Genomic DNA, 17,441 nt, shown 5'->3' with positions numbered 1-17,441 from the left:
TCCGGCCGTGACCCCCCTCCGGCCGTGACCCCCCTCCGGCCGTGACCCCCCTCCGGCCGTGACCCCCCTCCGGCCGTGACCTCCCTCCGGCCGTGACCTCCCTCTGGCCGTGCCCCGGCCGTGTGGTCAGGCTTTGCTCTTCAGGGCTCTTGCCACTGGCTCTCTAGCCCTTGTCAGCTCACACTTTTGTTGGGACTGTTGTGTGACATTTTGTTGGTACAGGTGCTTCCTTCTGAGGGAGTGGTCCTGCTGGAATTGGTCAGGTCCTCCTTACCTTTTGATAGGATTATTCTGTCGTACAGGTTAGAAAGTGAACAGTGTCCGAGGAGATGGCCCTTGGGGGAGGAAAGTATTTCTTGATGGCTTCGAGGTAGATGATTTCTATTTTTAAAAAAGTCCTTAATATTAATACCAGATACTTAAACCTTATTGACTTGAACATTCTTTTTATGGAACCTTTGCTTTCTAGATGTTTTAAAAAGCTTCAGCTTTCTTAATATTCTAAGCTAAGAGCTCTCTTTTTTAATTTCCTTAATCCCCAACATATCTTTTAAAATTTAACTATTTTTATATTGTTTATGTCTTGGGTATGCTGAGTTATTAAATGTGGCGGAACTGAACCGTGTAAGCTGCTGAGTGAGTGAGCATCAGGTCGAGTGAGCCAGAGACGTCTCAGGTATTAATATGACGAAAAGTCCGTGTCGGTGCTCTGGAAAGCTGTGTTACCACATTCATGGTGTCATTTTACTTTTTACCACTTCTTTCCACTGAAGTCACTTAGGAAAAGCTAACTGAGGAGGTGGTTTATTTAGTGTTGGTCTGAGCAAGTTAAAGCTATTTCCCTAGTGGCCTAAATAATCCCAGAGAAAATCTGACTTTATGAATCCTTTGAGTTTCTGTTGAAGATACTCTGTAAGCTGCAGATTTGTATTTTAACTTTTCCTCCTGATGGCAGACAACAGAGCTTCATATGTTTGCCAAGGCCTTTTCAGCCTGAACTTTTTTTTTTTTTTAAAGATTCCACTTATTTACCCTTTTTTTTTTTTTTTTTAAAGTAACTTCTGTACCCATCTTGGGGCTTGAACTCACAGCCTTCAGATCAAGAGCTGCACACTCCCGCGAAGTGTGGAAGTGTACTGGTTTAGTGTAGATGTGACTTAACCAGGTTAACGTGTTGGAAGTACCATCAGGACCTTCCTGGGTGGTGCTGAGGATTTGGAAAGCTGTTCGGGGCTCACTGATGTGCTCCACGTGCATCCTAACCAAACTGTCTCTCCCCAGTTTTTGAATCAGAGCCGTCAGGCGCTGGAGATGAAAATGGACAGCCCTGCTGCTGGGAGTGCTGCCGTGATGAGGCCCATGATGCAGCCCCAGGTCACCTCCCAGGTGAGGAAAGTGAATCTGTCCATGGCCACTGCCGTGGGCCCCGTGCAGGGCCTGATCCGTACTTGGCCCTCAGTAAATGTATGTTAAAACACACCAGTTCCCAGTTTCTTGTGTAAGAAACCAGTTGTGCTCTCATCACACCTCCTCTTCCATTCTTCTCTCTTGTTGGTGATGAGGAATCAGGAGGGGAGGCTCTTTTATTAAAACCACGGATTCGTGTTTTTTAATTCCCTTTGTGATTATTTGTGGTGAAAATAGCTGACACTTTTTCAGGATTTAAAATAATAAATCTGTAAACTTTTCTTTGTTTCTGGGTTCTGAAACCATACGCTCATTGGGTAAAATACGAGATTATAAGAAGAAAAAAGTAAATGATACATAATGCAACTCTCAAGCACCGTCTCTGAGATGACTTGTTTCCCATAGTGGGAAGGATGATGCCTGAGTTCTCTGTACCTCCAGCACAAGTTGGAGACTGTACTAAGGTATTTTCTTGTTGTGTGCGAAGCAGATGACCACACAGAAGTCCTTTACTGTGGTTGGAAAGACTGTTGCTAATGATTGTAAAAAGCAACAGACAAAACAACCGACTGTGACAGGCCCAGTGTTTGCTGTCTTAGGCCTGTGTGGAAGTACTTTGATAATCCGACGTCTTGAATAAGCTGAGCTAGGATGCCCTCCAGAAAGATAAAAGTTGCTTTTATTGAAGGTGTTTTCTCCCAGCTGATAGGGCCCGAGTCAGTGTTTTGGTTCTGTGCTTTGACCATGTTGCTTCCTGAACTTGTAGACAGCTGCTCCTAACCATCTCTTGTTTCAAAAGCTTTTAGAGACTCTACAGTCTACCTCTGGGGGTAGACTGCTGTTTATTTGAGTATAACCCCATTCTTTTGGGGGAATGCTCCCTTGTGCCTCCCCTCCTCCCACACTCTTATTGCTGTCCTTTTCCTTCTTGTGGTTTTATTTCATAGTTTCTGAAAAATTTATCTACATAGTCTACCCTTAAATCTTCTCTTACTTTAAGGAGTGTTTTCTGTGTGAAGGCTTGACAACTCGCCCAAACGGTTTCCAGGTCCCTGTTCTGTACCCCGTCGTCCCCACCCAGCCACGATGCCATACTGAGAATTTACCATACTGAGAATGGTGCATTTTTCCTCTTGTAGGAAGAAAGGCATTGGATGGTTTTCTCTCCTACCTCCTGTATGGTGGTGGTCCTGTGTGTGTGGACTGGCCCGTTGCTGCTCCGTGTGTGTAACTGCATTCTCTCTTGGGTATTAGCAGGGTTTTCTGAACGCCCAGATGGTGGCTCAGCGCAGCAGGGAGCTGCTGAGTCATCACTTCCGCCAGCAGCGGGTGGCCGTGATGATGCAGCAGCAGCAGCAGCCGCAGCCGCAGCCGCCGCAGCCGCAGGCCTTCAGCCCGCCCCCGAACGTGACCGCCTCCCCCAGCATGGATGGGGTTTTGGCAGGGCCCGTGATGCCACAGGCTCCTCCCCAGCAGTTTCCATATCCACCAAATTACGGTAAATTTGATGGCGAAAATGGCTTCCCCAGAGTAACATTACTAAGGATCTAAGATTCGGAGATATGTTGCATATTAAATACAAAATAGTACGTACTCCCTTTTGTTATTCACTAGAAAGATGGAATTAATTAAAAACAGCAGAACAAGGAATGGTGACTTTTGAGACTGACAAGGTGCAGTAAGAGGCCAGGCCAGGCCAGACCAGACGAACCCTAGAAGTCTTGCATCAAGAGTTTTGGTGTCACTGCGTGTTCACAGATGTGTTTAGATTTGCACTGAGGCAAGGTCGCCCGAGGCCTGTGAGGCACCTGCATTGGGAGGAGAGCAGGGAGGGTGGAAGAAGGGAGGACACTCAGAGTACTTTGATCAAGAGACGATGCTCGTTGTCAGAATGGAGAAAAACTGATTGGTCTAAAAAAAAACAAAACAAAACCCAAAAATGTTTATGGGAGTGCACAGGTAATTGTCATTGTGGTAGATATGCTATCAGAGTTGAGCATTTTTTTCTCCCCTGGGTCTTGTTTTTTTAGCTCCCCACACCCTAATTTGGAAGAAAGACCACCAGGTCCCCCTCTCAGCCCCAGACAAACTATGTCCCAGTATAGTTGGACTCTACAGGCTCTGAATCCTTGCTCATGTCAGAGGAATGCCATGTGGGCTTTTGGGTTCCTTTCCTTGGTGACTTGGCTGTGTATTAATTACAATAATGCGTATTATCCCTTCAGGTGTCTTTGAGAGATTCCAGGAACACGGTGGGAGTGGGGGGCCAGGTGTCTTTTGGGGAGATGACATTTTAGGTATTCTCCTGCCACCTGGGGACAGAGGGACAGAGTGATGCCAGTAGCACGAGGTGGGAGTCCTTTTTACACAAAACCTTCATGAAGTAGCAGCTCTTCGGTGGCTAGAAGGTCTGGTCCCAGCGGTAGCCCATTCCCCCAGTTGGCGCCTCAGTGAGAAGCAAGAGGAACTGGCAGGCAGCATCTTGTGGCACTTTCTGTCTTGCGCTGCCCTTAGAAGAGAACATGAAGTTTCTATAGGAAACGGATACTGCAGTTTCTTTCTCTTCCTTCTTTTTTAAAGGAATGGGACAGCAACCAGACCCGGCCTTCGGTCGAGTGTCTAGTCCTCCCAATGCAATGATGCCCTCGAGAATGGGTCCTTCCCAGAACCCCATGATGCAGCACCCTCAGACCGCGCCCCTGTATCAGTCCTCGGAAATAAAGGGCTGGCCGTCAGGAAACCTGGCCAGGAACAGGTGAGGAAGAGGGACTTGAAAAGGCATTCATGTTCGGGGGCCCAAAAGTGTAAGAGAGTAACCTCTGCATGCTTCGGTCAAGCCTGTGTGGACTGAGAGCGCGAAAGGCCTGGGTTCCTATTAGGAAGTGTGTTATTTGGCTCCTCCATTTTGAGACTCCTTCCTGCCCCACACGTGTCCACAGGCAGCTGTGGAACAGAGAAGGCAAGGCAGGCAGGGGGCCCTCTTCTCCCTCGTGTTCTCTGCTGAAGCGCAGCGACACTTGACAGAACCGTGGTGGTCCCTCTGTGCGTGTCCAGTGTGACTCGAATGACCCAGGTCGTAATTTCCCACTTGGTTTACAGCTCCTTTCCCCAGCAGCAGTTCGCCCACCAGGGGAGCCCTGCGGCGTACAGTATGGTGCACATGAATGGCAGCAGTGGTCCCATGGGACAGATGAACATGAACTCCATGCCCATGGCTGGCATGCCCATGGGTCCTGATCAGGTATGGGGGTCGGTCTATCCTTTCCTTTTGTCAGAAAATTTTTCCTTATCTCTTGAGAGAGCCAAAGCCTCATCTGTAATCTAAAGGTCCTCAGCAGGGTTTCAACTTGGGGTGGGTGATCCAAAGCTAGAGTCACTGAAAAAACTTGTGGTTCTGAGGCATTGGGCCATCCAGTACATTTGGTAATGTGGCATCTAAGGAATCTGAATCCGTCAGCCAGAGGCCCGTTGCAGGCGCTGGTGGTTCTTCTGTGTTGTGCACAGCCTGTGTTTTCCTCACGTGTGTTCTGGTTGTTAACAGAAATACTGCTGACACCCCTTCACCAGGACCTCCAAGGAAATCACTGTACAAATGACACTGCACTAAGATTCTTGGGAGTGAAGAATCCTTGCCTGCACACTCAGCTCTGAGGAAAGACCCGGCTTCGGTCTCCGGGAAGGGTATTCCGAGCTAAGTCATCTGAGCAGGACTGGATCTGAAGCAGATGTGCGATGTCTACCTGTATTTCCCTCCTCCTGTGTATCGTGGAGTTCACAACACTTATCTTTGGCATTCTGCCCCTTAGGGATGGGGTTCTGGAGGGACGGGGTGTGACTGATCCTGAAACTCTGCCCGTACCCCTTCTTTCTGCCTGGTTGTCAGTGTTTCGCATCTGTGGGGGCGGGCTGGAGGACCTCGGAGAAGTCCAGAGAGGGGAGGAGGTCTGGTTTCTCTCGTGGCAGTACCTGACGGAGAACACAGTTGCCGAACTTCACGTGTTCTTGTCGTGACCAGATGGTTCTGTGTTCTCACTGGATTCTGTCCCGAGAAGTTGGCCTTTCTCAATTCTTGTCTTTTAATGATTGTGTTGAGTTGCTCCAGCCCTGTTCTTGGTTGTCCTGGACCTTTCCCTGAGTAAGAACTTACTCTGTCTTTAATGTCCTGTAATACTTTACCTCTAGGAGATGTCCTTGATGTCACATGGCTTCGTGGAAGGGACAGCGAGATGACAGTATTTAGTTGCAGCAGTAGCAGCTTTTCCCATGCTAACGTGCGGCCGAGTGCACTTTATTTAAAAAGTAATGGATAAATGCAATATTCCTGAGGTCTTGAGGAATGGTGAACCACATTCCCGGTTTTTGTCTGAACTGATCCGTTGGGCAAGGACTATGGTTTTTGTTGTTGTTTGAAGTACTGGTGTCACCCTTTGCCTATATGGTAGAGCAATAATGCTTTTTGAAAATAAATTGCAGAAAACCCAAGGCCAGGTACTGCATTCTGAATCAGAATTTCGCAGTGTTTCTGTGAATAGATTTTCTTTTGTAAATACGATCTTTAAGATATTGTATTATGTAAAATATGTATATACCTTTTTTGCAGGTCACAACAACTCATTTTTACAGAGTTTGTGAAGCTAAATATTTAACATTGTTGACTTCAGTAAGCTCAGTGTGGTGAGGCTACACAGAGAAGAGACAACCCCTGAATTTTGTGGCCTGGGAGAGGGGATGGCGGTCTGCAGGCGCACCCCCCCGCCATCCTCCAGTGTTAGATGCCTCCCTCTTTTCGATCTCTTAAATGCTTTTTTTTTTAAAAGATAATTTGTTTAGATGTAGGCATTTTAAATTTGTCTTTTAAATTCCTCTACCAGAACTAAGCACTTTGTTAATTTTAGGGGAAAGAATAGATGTGGAGAAATAAACTTTTAAAAAAAGATATCAAGAATTTTAAAAGATCAGTTTGATTTAAAAGGAATTTTGGATTTTAAGCGGTCCATAAATTAAACAATAGCAGTTCACGATAGTCTGCTTTTTAATTGAATATGTTGCCTCCTCATCCGCTGTAGGAGTGCTCTAAGGTTTTGGTTGCTAGGACCCAAATCCCACATTGAGATCTCGGGAGTAGACCCCTTGATGTGTGGCGTCTAGTGTCTGCTCGGCTGTCTTGTCACTTGGAAGCGGTGCGCTCCTGGTCCCTGAGAGCTGGAGTGGCTTCAGGGGGTTTCTCAGGGAGCTCATCCCCCAGGGTGGCCGGGTGTGCAGCTTCCCAGCTGTGGTCTGGCTGAGCGCGTGCCTTTGTGCTCCCTGCCACTGCCCCTTTCTGCTCTTGCCGGGCTTGGACACTCGTTCTTGTCCGTTGGGAATAGAGAAAAAATTTAATTCCTTTTATCTGGCTTACTTTATTAGCTTCAAATAGTTGAATGAAATTGGGTTTTCAGGTACCCGTGAATTTCAAAGGTCTCTGGCTAGCTTTGGTATCAATTTCCTAGCAATAACCGAGAACCAGTTAATGTTTGTTTTATTTCATACATATTTAGCCAATTTTTCTAGGTGTTTCTGAAGGTAAGATCACTTAATTTCTTTGACTTAAGCATAAGTGAAACCCGTATTTCCAGAACCACCTCTTGAATAGATTTGGATTTGACACCCTCTCCCCCACTGCCTGGTTAAAAATAAATCTGAGATTGTAAATCCATCGACTTCCATCACAGTGGCCTGTACTTTTCAGATAACATACCCTCCTGTCTGGAGACAGAGACGTAGCTGAGTCAGTCTCTTGTCTTTTTAGTGTATCTGAACCTTTCCTGTTTATTAAGTCATGTGTGCGTGGGGAGAAAGAGAATGGTGCTCTTACCTTTCTTGACTTTTAAAAATTATAAACAAAAAACACAAAGTTTTATGATTCTTTTCCTCAGTCCCAACTCCAGGCTAACTGGAAGGCAGCACCCCCTTTTATATGGAAAAAAAAGGAGAAACTTTATTATAAGTTTTTATATTTTCTACTTGTTCATTTTATTGGTGCAAACTTAAGAATTTGATTTTCTTTTAATAGATGCCGTCTTTTGAGATAATTTGTTTTTACCTTTTACCTATTGTCCTTTTATCTTTTTTGGATACTTCTCTTTGTACTCCTGCTGCCTACCTCTCCCTACTCCCCAAGCCCCACTTTTTTAAACCTTGGTATTTCATCTGCTTTTAGAATGTGTGATATTTCCAGTACCTACTTTTTTGCTGAATCCAAAGATATATAAATATAAATATATATATTTTATAAAGATCAAAATGATAATAGAGGAGATACATTTCTTCCTTTAAAAAGCAAATAGAAATTCATTGTTGATGTTCGTATTATGATGCCACTTTTCTAAATTGTGCATCTTGATGGAAAAGGTGTAAATATCAATCACCAGGACTGCTTAGTTAATTGGTATTTAATATCTGGGTGAGTTGGGGGTATGGGGAGGGGGAGCATAGAATATACTTGGCTTGCGGTCCTTGAAAGGACTGCCAGGTAAGTTGTCCTTATGCCTCTCCGGTTCCATGAGTTTTGTTCACAAGTGGGGGCGTCCTAGGAGTAAAGCCTGTAGGACAGACAAAACCCCCTGCTTCGGAGGAGCAAGAGCTGCTTTTCAGCTCGAAGGCCAACTGTTTAATGAGCAAGGTGTTTTTTTCTTTCCTTTCTCTGTCTTTCCAATGTGTGGAATTTCGATGATGGAAATGTCATTCTGAGAGCAATATTTAAAATTCTCAGGAACTGACTTATAGTATTGAGAATGAATTCAGTTTCAATCAAGTTTACATTAAATGTTTCTTCTAAAAATCTAAATCATTCTTTACACTGCAAAGAACCCAGACCACATGGGATAACTTAGGAGATGGTTGAGTGGTAAGCTCTGACTGCGTTGCAGATCATTTTGGATGTCATTGTAAATAAAGGTTTCTATTTAACATTGATGCCTAAGAGCTTGCTTGTTTCCTTCTTTTCCTAAAAAAAAAAAAAAAATCCTGATTGGATTAAGGGTAAAGAGGTGGTTAAGGGATCCTGTTTCAAATAATCCTAACAGTGGAAAAGCACAGAGCTGTTATGCTCGAAGGCGAGCACTTTGGGGGTCCTCTCCACTGTCTGCTCATTGAGAACCGCGGCAGGTTGGGTGGTGGCCGGGGACGGGCCCTCCTGTTCCTCCCTCCTGGCCTCTTGACCGCCGCGCTGGCCAGGCCGGGCTAGCGGCGCACAGAGCGGGGCCGGCTCATAGGGTGAATTGCTCTGCAGTCGATTAACATTTTTAAAAAGCAGGGCCCTGAAGCGGGGGCAACGGGAGCCTTACCTGCGAGGTTGCTTTAGTGTGGTGAATTTTCGTCATTAATTTATACTCCTCTGTTCCCCCTTGGGAAAACCCAAGTGTCTCCTTTTTTAAAAAAACCAAGCACACCAAAGAACTCCCAAGAACGGCCTTTTACCAAATGTTAAAGGTTACCTCACACCAACTGCCGGTCGTTGGCTGGGGCTTCGAACGTCGCAGGACAGTACTTAGACTACAAAATTTCTTTACAAATACAATTTCGTTAAAACCTGGGACATACATACATGAACTTCATTTCTCTCAGTACTTTAAAAAACGTCAGTTCTGGGACAGATGACAAAGGAATACGGGCGGGAACGGCGTCTGGGCGGGAACAGAAATGTCCACAAGTGCGAGGGGTTTTCCTTACACCGGCACAGCGTTTACTGACGCCGCCGCTCCCGCAAACCGGGTTTCCCGTCAGATCCCCTGCGAGTTCCCACGCCGGTAGCGCGGAGCCGCCTCTGTGCAGCGGAGTCGCCTCTTCGGGGACGGCCCGCCTCGCGGCGCCCCCGCGCTGCCGACTCCCGGCCGGGCCCGCGCCGCCCCGGGCCGCCGCAGGCCGCGTCGCTGCCGCCGCTGTCCGAGTTCCTTCTTCGTGACGAGCCGGAAGAAGAAGGGTCTGAAACGGGGGTGTCCTTCCCCTCGGATTTTTAAAAACGTTCCGGTGCCTTACCCCGTTGGGGAAACTGCCAAGAAAATCTTCCTTCGTAAGCCTCTCCGCGGGGGTTAGTGGTGACGGATAGGAAAACGCGTTTTGTGCAGCTGGTGAGGTACCGTCCAAAGCAAAAGCAGGGGCAAAAATGGCCTTTCCGGAGTCCCACGGCTCCCCACGGCCGTCTTCCAGAGCGCGCCATGTTGACGGAAAGCAGGTCCCGTGACGCAGGCCCCGGCCAGGCGCGCGGGCCCGCCTGGAATCGTGCTCCGTCTTGCCGGTCGCGACGGTCAGATGGCGCTTCTGGTCTGGAGGCCGCCGTGCGCTTCCTAGCCTTCCCAGCCTTCCCACAGCTGTCCCCTGCGGAACGAAGCGGACTCCTCTCAGTGTCCCGGCCCGCAGCCCCCACGCCTCCGCGCGCTTTGCCCCAGGGCTGTGGCTGCCGGGAGGGAGTAGGGCAGCGGCCGAGGAAGGGCCCGCTCCCCGCCGGCCGCCGCGACCTCGTCTGCGGCTCGCACGCTCTGGCCCGCAGAGGTGGCCCTGGGGATGCGACCCGGGAGGTGATGCGCTTTAATTCTGGGAGCGCCAAAGAACCGCCCGGCCGGCCGCAAAGCCGCAGGTGGTTTGTGTGCACGCGAAGAAGGGAGGGCAGAGACCGGAGGCCGCACAGCGCAGGGCACCGAGGGGGTCTGTTTGCCTGGGTGGTAACCGGCTGTCAGGAATGGCCAGTGTGAGTGGAAAACCTCACGCCGATCTGCAGTCAAATGCTCTTCCCCCGACCTATCCCCCCCGCCCCCCACACGTCTGTGGGTTTGGATTTGCTCGGGGAGTTCGAGGATTCGAGCCCCATCCCACTGGTCGGTCCCTTTAGCCTAGAGGTGACCCAGGTCACCCCAATCTCAGCCCTTCGGCAGACGCTCTGGCGCTGGAGGGAGACTTGGGGGCGGGGATATTTTGGGACCCGTTTCAGGAGGTCGCCCTGCAGCTGCCATGGACGGACGGCCTAGCCCTTCTGCAGCCTTCGAGAGGTCTGGCAAGGGTACGGTTGACACGCTTCTCGGCCTCTAAGGACTACGCTGGTCTACCAGGCCTCGGTTATGCTACAGGTAACGTCAGACAAGGTGCTGATCTGGGACACGGGAAGCCCTTGCTCCCTGCTGGTGACGCGAACAGACGGGATCACGGAAGCAAGGGCATGCACACAGCAGCCCCGGCAGAAGGCCGCAAGGCAAACCAGATCTCCCTGTAAATCGGCTCCTCAACTCACAGCGATTTGGAAGAAGGTCTCTTCATTTCTGGCCACTTTCGACGCTGAAACTGCCTAAGTTTGGGGGTATGAAAAAGAGTCCGTTAGCTTCACCCAGAAAGACAAAGAACTCCCCCCACCGGCCCCCCGGGGTGGGCAGTCCAGGCCCCTGGCAGACCAGAGAAAGGGCAGGGCCTCAGCCCGACTCGTGCCCCCTCAGAGGCTGGACCCCGGATGGGCCAGCACAGGGGACGGGCTCAGGCTCTAACAACAGGACCAGATACCTGTATTGCTCGTAGCTTCCTCCATCTTTAAGTCCTAAATGAGACACAAATGAACAAAAGAGAAACAGTTTTAAGGGCAAAAATGGCACAAGCAATGACACCTGCTTTGGAACTGCCTTTTTTTTTCTTGTTTTTGTCATTCATGACATTGACCGTGTCCCCCAGGGCAGATGGAGTGGCTGAATCAGGACGTGAGCGTTCCCGAGACTCACGTAGCCTGGGGGTTGCCCGTACTGCGTGTCACCAGCTGTAGGACCCTGATGTATCCACCCAACAGGGACCTGGGTCACAGTCATGGTGGGGAGGCACATATGGGCAGGGACACCTATACGACAGAGGACCGGAAGCCATGGGCCCCGAGAGCGGGTCGGCGGGGACATCTGTGTGTGGCTCTCAGCAAGCTTCCTGGAGGATGGGCTGCGTGACCCGGCGTGTGGGCTTCGGAATCAGCCCCCCGGCACGTGACCGCCCGTAAACCCGGACGAGCAGATTCGCCCCCCGGGGGTTGTCACGGGGTGATGAGACACTGACTGGGAGACATGTAGCACCGTGACCGACACAGCCTGTTGGGACTTCCGCGAACTTGGTGCCCATTAGGGAGGGGGAACCGCAGCCCCCACTTCAGACGAGACCGACCTCCTAAATTCCTTCCTACGGGGCCCTGCTCCCCGCGGCCCCACGCCGCAGCGCCGACTCACCCAGCTCCATGTTCCGCGTCCGGGGGTTGCACTGCTTGTAACCCTTGCAGCTCCTCAGCTCCATGAGCTGCACGTGGAGCTGGTTGAGGACGTCCCTGTCCAGCGTGTTCACCGCATTCATCAGCTGGGCGGGACAAAGGTCGTCAGCAAGGCGTGTGGGGGGGGGGCACCAGCTTCCCCCAACCAGGGCACTTCCTCCAAGCAGGCTGGGAGCAGGGATGCTGGGGGCAGTGATCTTTACTCTGCCGGAGCTGGAGCTGGGGACAGTCCGGACTGTGTCGTACCCGTGAGCCCCGCCACGTTCTCTCCTGCAGGACAGACCGGCCCCAGGTGCCTCCCTTTCCCGACCAGCGGCTCCAGCGCCTCGGCGGTCGCTCTGCCCTGCAGCTCTGGACCGTCCCCCACATGCCCCTCGGCGCCTCCTGACCGCAAAGCTGCCACTTGGGGAAGGGGGGGTGCTCAGGGACCCGGGTTCTTGCCTACTCTGGGAGCTGCTGGTGACAAAGCTGCGCGCTCTGCCACCCCCTGGTGTAAAGGACGGAGATGGCCTAAGGGGAGAGACCAGCAGACTATGTGGCAGCTGAAGACCAAGACTGGGGAGCCGCTGGCATTTAAAAACCAGGTTTCCTAGAAAACCACCATAGGCTTTTCTCAAGACCCGGAAGTCAGACAGAACCAAGGCCAAGGTGCTGGGAAGCTCCAGCACGGAGGAGCTCCATGGGGACCGGCCGTTTCAGAAGGGACGCACACAGGCCGCTCACTAGAGACCGGGGCTCCTGTCTGTCTTACACGTTCTGGGCCCCTGGGCAGGTGTGTGTTCTGATGGTTGTACTCGCAGACACTTGGGTTAGTGCTTGGCGTGTCATGATTACTGGCTGTGGCCATCGTGTCCCCGTAGGCCCCTGAGTGTGCAGGGTTTGGTCTGATCCTAGGGACCCTCAAAACCCTTCAGTTCTAGGAGCCTCCACACTTAGCTTTAAAGCCTGCAGGTGCCCAAGTTAGAGGGAGAGGCAGTATAAGACCCAGACTCCAGGTGCTGGAGGACGGCGGCACAGGGGGGCCGAGGGCGCATGGGTCCCTCCCACCTTAGGGGCTCGGGGGAAGCCTGGGCTTGGAAGATGTGCTGTCACTTGCTCAGGGGGCTCCGTCCCCGCTTCTCCAGCCTGGGTTGCGTGTACCTGGTAGGGGTCCGTGTTGAGATCAAAGTACTCCAGGAAGCCGGTGGCGAATTCACAAAAGAGGAAGTTGTGGGTCTCGTTGATGGTCCTCATGCACCAGTAGGTGTTGTTGTTGGCGCTGGTGCAGGCGCAGAAGGGCCCCACTGCCAAGGGAAGGGGGTGCGCGCCCAGTGAGCGGCCCACGGGGGTTCCCGTCTGGGACCCTGGGCCCCCTTCTGTCCCCAGGGCTTGGGAACCCTGCGGCCCTGAGCTAGGGGCCCAGTGGCGGTGGGAGGGCTCCCCGTGCAGCCCCGGAGCAGCCCTCCTGCCCGCGCCTGCCCGCTTGCTCACGTGTCCAGAGCGGCGCTGTCTGCCAGTGCTGGTTGTCGTGGGTGAAGCACGTGAGGCCCGGCATGCTGCACGTGTCGTTGTTCTGCAGGCGCTTGAGCAGCTTGCGAAGTTTCTTCTTCCGCTTCTGCTCCCGCAGCAGCCACACCTTGTCCTTCTCCTGCAGGCCCTTCCTAGGGGCACACACGGCCACACCCCTCACACCTCCCCCGGTCCCCACCTGCAGCCTCCTCGGGGTCCGGGCCCCTGAACCTCCGCTCTTCCTGCCTGGCGCCGGGCGCCCTGCCACAGGGGCTCCCCCAGGCGAAGGACCGCTGGCCAAGACCCGCGGCTGGTCTGACACGGGGGCGGGGGCGGCGGGGGGACAGGCCCAGTCTCTTGCCCCTGCAGCCGGCACCCCCAGGCGGCCAGACTCAGCCCCGCCCTGCTTGGTGGGGCGGCAGCAACCCCTCCAGCCACGGGGGGGCGCCGGAGAGCCGCTCAGAGAGTCCCACCCTTTCAAGGCCTACCTCCCAGGGAAGGGCCCGGACCCCTTTCCTTCTCCTGTTTGCCTTAGGTCCCCTGAGCCTTCAACTGCCCTTACCTGAAAGGGTGCAGACTGGAGCCCTTGTGCTTGAGGCGGCCTTTGTGCTGGGTGTGGTAACTGTAACAGAGCCCGCCCCGCGGTTCACAAGCTGCTTCCGGGGCAGCTCCTGGGGAGGGGGGTCGTGCAAACCGCGGTTCCCTGGGACCCCCGGCTCGCTCTCTGGGGCAGCGCTGGGGTGGAAACCATCCCCAGGGAGGCAGCTCCAGCCCGGAGGCGAGCTGGAAGCTCCTGGGTGGGGTTAAGTCAGTGGGACTGGAAGCTGGGCGGGCACCTCCGGGTTGGGGGGCTGCCAGAGCCCTGCCCACCGCATGCGGGCTCGGGGCCAGCCCCTTCTGAGAAGGGAGCACGCTGTCTGGTGCAGGACCTATGGGCCACCTGTGGCTGTTTCCATTTACATCAAACTACAAGTTCAGTTCCCCCGTCACCCCAGCCACATTTCAAGAACATGAGAGCCATGCAGGGTTGCTGGCTGCCGTGCTGGACGGCGTAGACATGGCCCGGTGCTGGCATCGCAGAAATTTGGCTGGACAGTGAGCCCTGGGCCACAGTTCGCTGAGCTGGTGATGTGGACCTTGGGCCACGTGGGCTGTTCCTGGACGGGCAGTGAGCAGGGCACCTTCCCCTCCTGGGAACCAGACCCCCACGGCTAGAGCCTGCCCCCGTCCGCGGTGCAGAAGTGGGATGTCGGGCCGGCTCCTGGGGAGCGGTGGTCTGTGCCCAGCACAGACAACGGGCATGTGAGTTCCTACAGGGTTTCTGGTTTCCCCCTGAGCAAGGAGCTAGGGCTGTCCAGATAATGAAAGGAGTCCCGGCACAGAGGCTGTGTCCCCAGCGGTGTCCCGCAGGAGCACCAGGGGCCTTTCCGGGGTGTCCTGGCTGGTCCTTGCTGCCTCCTCACCTGATTTTGTGACAATCACATTCCTCAGGACGCTTTTTCTTCAGGTGACCTCGGACTTCCCGCAGGTTCTTAATTTTGTTCTGCAGGGTTTCGATCTGAGGCAGAGAGCAGGCGAGAAGGCTATGAAACTCTGGGGGGTGTGGGATGGGGAAGAAGGGACAGCCTGGGGGGCAGGGGGCCTGGCCCTTGCCTGTATCTAGGGCTGCTGAGGGGCCCTGGGTTCCCCCTGGCGAAGTGGCCAGGCTCCAGAGGACCAGCTGAGCCCACCGAGGCCTCGTCTCCCCCAGGCTCAGTCCCCAACCACATTGTCCTACCCCCCGGCCTGGAAGCGGCCTGTCTGATGTCCGAGGATTCCAGGGAGGCCTCGCTGCCCTCCTGGTACGGCTGGTGGCCCTGCCGAGCTCGGGGTGTGTGTGGGGGTGCTCCCGGCCCAGAACCCCTCACCTCATGGTCGATGTGCAGCTTGTGATCTTTCCAGGCCTGCAGGGACTTGTACAGATCCAGGTCGCACTGGACTGTGTCATTCTCGAGGATGTAGCACCTGCTCGGGAGAACGGGCCACATGTGCCTCCGAGGGGTCGAGGGAGCCCAGCCAGGGGCCCGAGATGTGAGTGCTCCCCCCACAAGGCCCCGGCTGCCCTCCACACCTGCCCTCCTCCGGGATGCTCACCGGTGTGTTACTTTAATGGGGTTGGGGGCTGAGTAGTCCGGAAGGCCTCCAGTGCCACTGAAGTCTCCACCATCCTTGTCATCTGGGTCCTCAGGGGCCCGTGGCCAGTGCCGCTTGCTAAGGTTGCGGGGCTGGGATGTGTCATCCAGGCCTGTGCGGTGCGCCCCGCTGTCCTCCTCGATGGCCACCGAGCGGATGGAGCGGTTCCGGGCATAGCTGGTCTTGTACTCTGTGGGTGTCGGCAGGTAGCTGGGTTAGCAGGGCTGGCTGGGCTGGCCGGGCTCTCCGGGCAGTGGACTACTGGTCCCGAGACTCAAGGGCTCATGAGATCTACCCACCCAGGAAGCAGGACCCGGATGGACCCCAGTGGGAAGAACCACACGGTGATTCAATCAGGAAAATGCAAGGCGCAGAGCTAAGGAGAGAGTGGCTTGAGATGATCCCCAGAAAGAGCTATGCGTGGACCATGGTCCATCCATGTGATGGAAATGTCCAGCCACAGAGGACCGAGGCCATGATGCACGCTACCATGTGGGTGGGTGTCCACCTCGCGAGGCTCTGTGAACGCAGCCAGACACCAGAGATCCCGTGCTGGGTTATTTGTTACGGGTCTATTTGTTCAGAACGTCCAGAGGAGGTAAAGAAACCAAAAACAAGTTCACGGTTGCCATGGGATGGAGAGACAGTGATGGGATTCCCTTTTGGGGGTGATGGAAGGTTCTGGAAGTAGAGGTGGTAGGTGCACTATAATGTGAATGTAATACATACTTCTGAATTGTAGACTTTAAAATTACAGAAATAGTAAATTTTATGGTGCCTGAATTTCACATCAATAAAAAAAAAAAAAAGCAAAAAAAATGCAACGTGGATATAAAATCATTAATAAGGAGATTAAATCGGTAATCACAAACTTCCCAGTAAATAGAAGTCCAGGACCAGATGGTTTCACTGGTGAATTCTACCAAACATTTAAAGAAGAATTAATATCAGTCCTTCTCAAAATCTTCTAAGAAACAACATTTCCAAACTCATTTCATAGGTCAGCATGACTCTGATATCAAAACCAGACAAGGCCACCAGCAGAAAAGAAGATTATAGGCCAGTTTCCCTCATGAATGTAACGGCAACACCCCTCAGTAAAAGTATCAGCAAGCCGAATTCAGTAATACAGTAAAAGGATCAAACAGCACAATAAAATGGGATTTATTCCAGGGCTGAGAGGATGGCCCGCCGTCTGCCAGTCAAGCTGTGTGATATACCACGTTTAACCTCATTTTTGAGGGATAAAAATCGTGGGATCATCTCAGTGGATGCAGGAAAAGCAGACAAAATTCAGCACCCATTGATGATAAAAAACCGATCAGGACGAGGTTAATATCCAAAAGAGATAAAAACTTACACAACTCAACAGCATAAACCCGAACAATCTGATTTAAAAATGGGCAGAGACTCTGAATAGACATTTTTCTAAGGAAGATATCCAGATGGCCAAAAGGTATATGAAAAGGTGGTCGGCACTGCTCATCATCTGGGAAACGCGCAGCAAAACCTCCATGAGCTACCACCTCACACCTGTTAGAATGACTGTCATCAAAGGGACAACAAACTGGGGCGCCTGGGTGGCTCAATGGGTTAAGCCTCTGCCTTTGGCTCAGGTCATGGTCTCAGGGTCCTGGGATTGATCCCCTGGTTGGGCTCCCTGCTCAGCTGGGAGTCTGTTTGTCCTTCTTGTCCTGCTCGTGCGCGCGCGCTCTCTCTCGCTCTCTTAAATAACTACGTAAATAAAATCTTAAAAAACAAAACCTAAAAGACCAACATGGATGGACCCAGAGGATATATAATGCTAAGTGAAACAAGTCAGACAGAGAAAAACACCACCTGATTTTACTTAGGTGTGGAAATAAACACCCCTCCCCCCAAGCCATCCCCCCCCCACCCCGAGCTCATAGATACAGAGAACAGACTGGGGGCTGCCAGAGGTTCTGGGGGCAGGAATGGGCAAAATGAGTGAAGGGGCTCAAAAGGTACTTCTAGTTATAGAATGACCGAGTCCTGGGGATGCCATGTATGGGACGGTCACTCTAGCTGATAGGACCATACTGTGTATTTGAACGTTTCTAAGAGAGTCCTTTTAACATTTTTACAATAAATG

The 17,441-nt window shown here is 52.4% G+C and overlaps 2 protein-coding genes across 7 annotated transcripts in view; one reads left to right on the top strand and one right to left on the bottom strand.

Moving 5' to 3' along the window:
* The window catches only part of NCOA3 (nuclear receptor coactivator 3), a 135,621-nt gene extending 127,253 nt beyond the window's left edge, over positions 1–8,368 (top strand). For 4 of the 6 annotated variants that reach the window (XM_032838691.1, XM_032838692.1, XM_032838689.1 and 1 more), the window contains 5 exons: positions 1,282–1,386; positions 2,662–2,905; positions 3,988–4,162; positions 4,507–4,648; positions 4,949–8,368. In XM_032838691.1, the coding sequence (XP_032694582.1) occupies positions 1,282–1,386; positions 2,662–2,905; positions 3,988–4,162; positions 4,507–4,648; positions 4,949–4,960 (678 nt within the window). In that variant the 3' untranslated portion in view covers positions 4,961–8,368. The remainder of the gene's footprint in view (positions 1–1,281; positions 1,387–2,661; positions 2,906–3,987; positions 4,163–4,506; positions 4,649–4,948) is intronic. The other 2 variants (XM_032838694.1, XM_032838693.1) reach the window with 1 other exon arrangement.
* Positions 8,369–9,675: 1,307 nt separating this feature from the next.
* Positions 9,676–17,441, bottom strand: part of SULF2 (sulfatase 2) — a 111,033-nt gene continuing 103,267 nt past the window's right edge. The window contains exons 12-21 of the mRNA XM_032838695.1: positions 15,290–15,518; positions 15,064–15,160; positions 14,620–14,714; positions 13,719–13,778; positions 13,139–13,308; positions 12,809–12,951; positions 11,631–11,754; positions 10,933–10,966; positions 10,670–10,723; positions 9,676–9,762 (exon numbers count right to left, since the gene is read on the bottom strand). Of these exons, the coding sequence (XP_032694586.1) occupies positions 9,732–9,762; positions 10,670–10,723; positions 10,933–10,966; positions 11,631–11,754; positions 12,809–12,951; positions 13,139–13,308; positions 13,719–13,778; positions 14,620–14,714; positions 15,064–15,160; positions 15,290–15,518 (1,037 nt within the window). The 3' untranslated portion in view covers positions 9,676–9,731. The remainder of the gene's footprint in view (positions 9,763–10,669; positions 10,724–10,932; positions 10,967–11,630; positions 11,755–12,808; positions 12,952–13,138; positions 13,309–13,718; positions 13,779–14,619; positions 14,715–15,063; positions 15,161–15,289; positions 15,519–17,441) is intronic.

Source organism: Lontra canadensis, unplaced genomic scaffold (genome assembly GCF_010015895.1).
Source record: "Lontra canadensis isolate GAN:19392208 unplaced genomic scaffold, GSC_riverotter_1.0 scaffold105, whole genome shotgun sequence".
In the NCBI taxonomy this organism is placed as follows: Eukaryota; Metazoa; Chordata; class Mammalia; order Carnivora; family Mustelidae; genus Lontra; species Lontra canadensis.
This window is presented reverse-complemented; position numbering and strand designations above follow the sequence as displayed.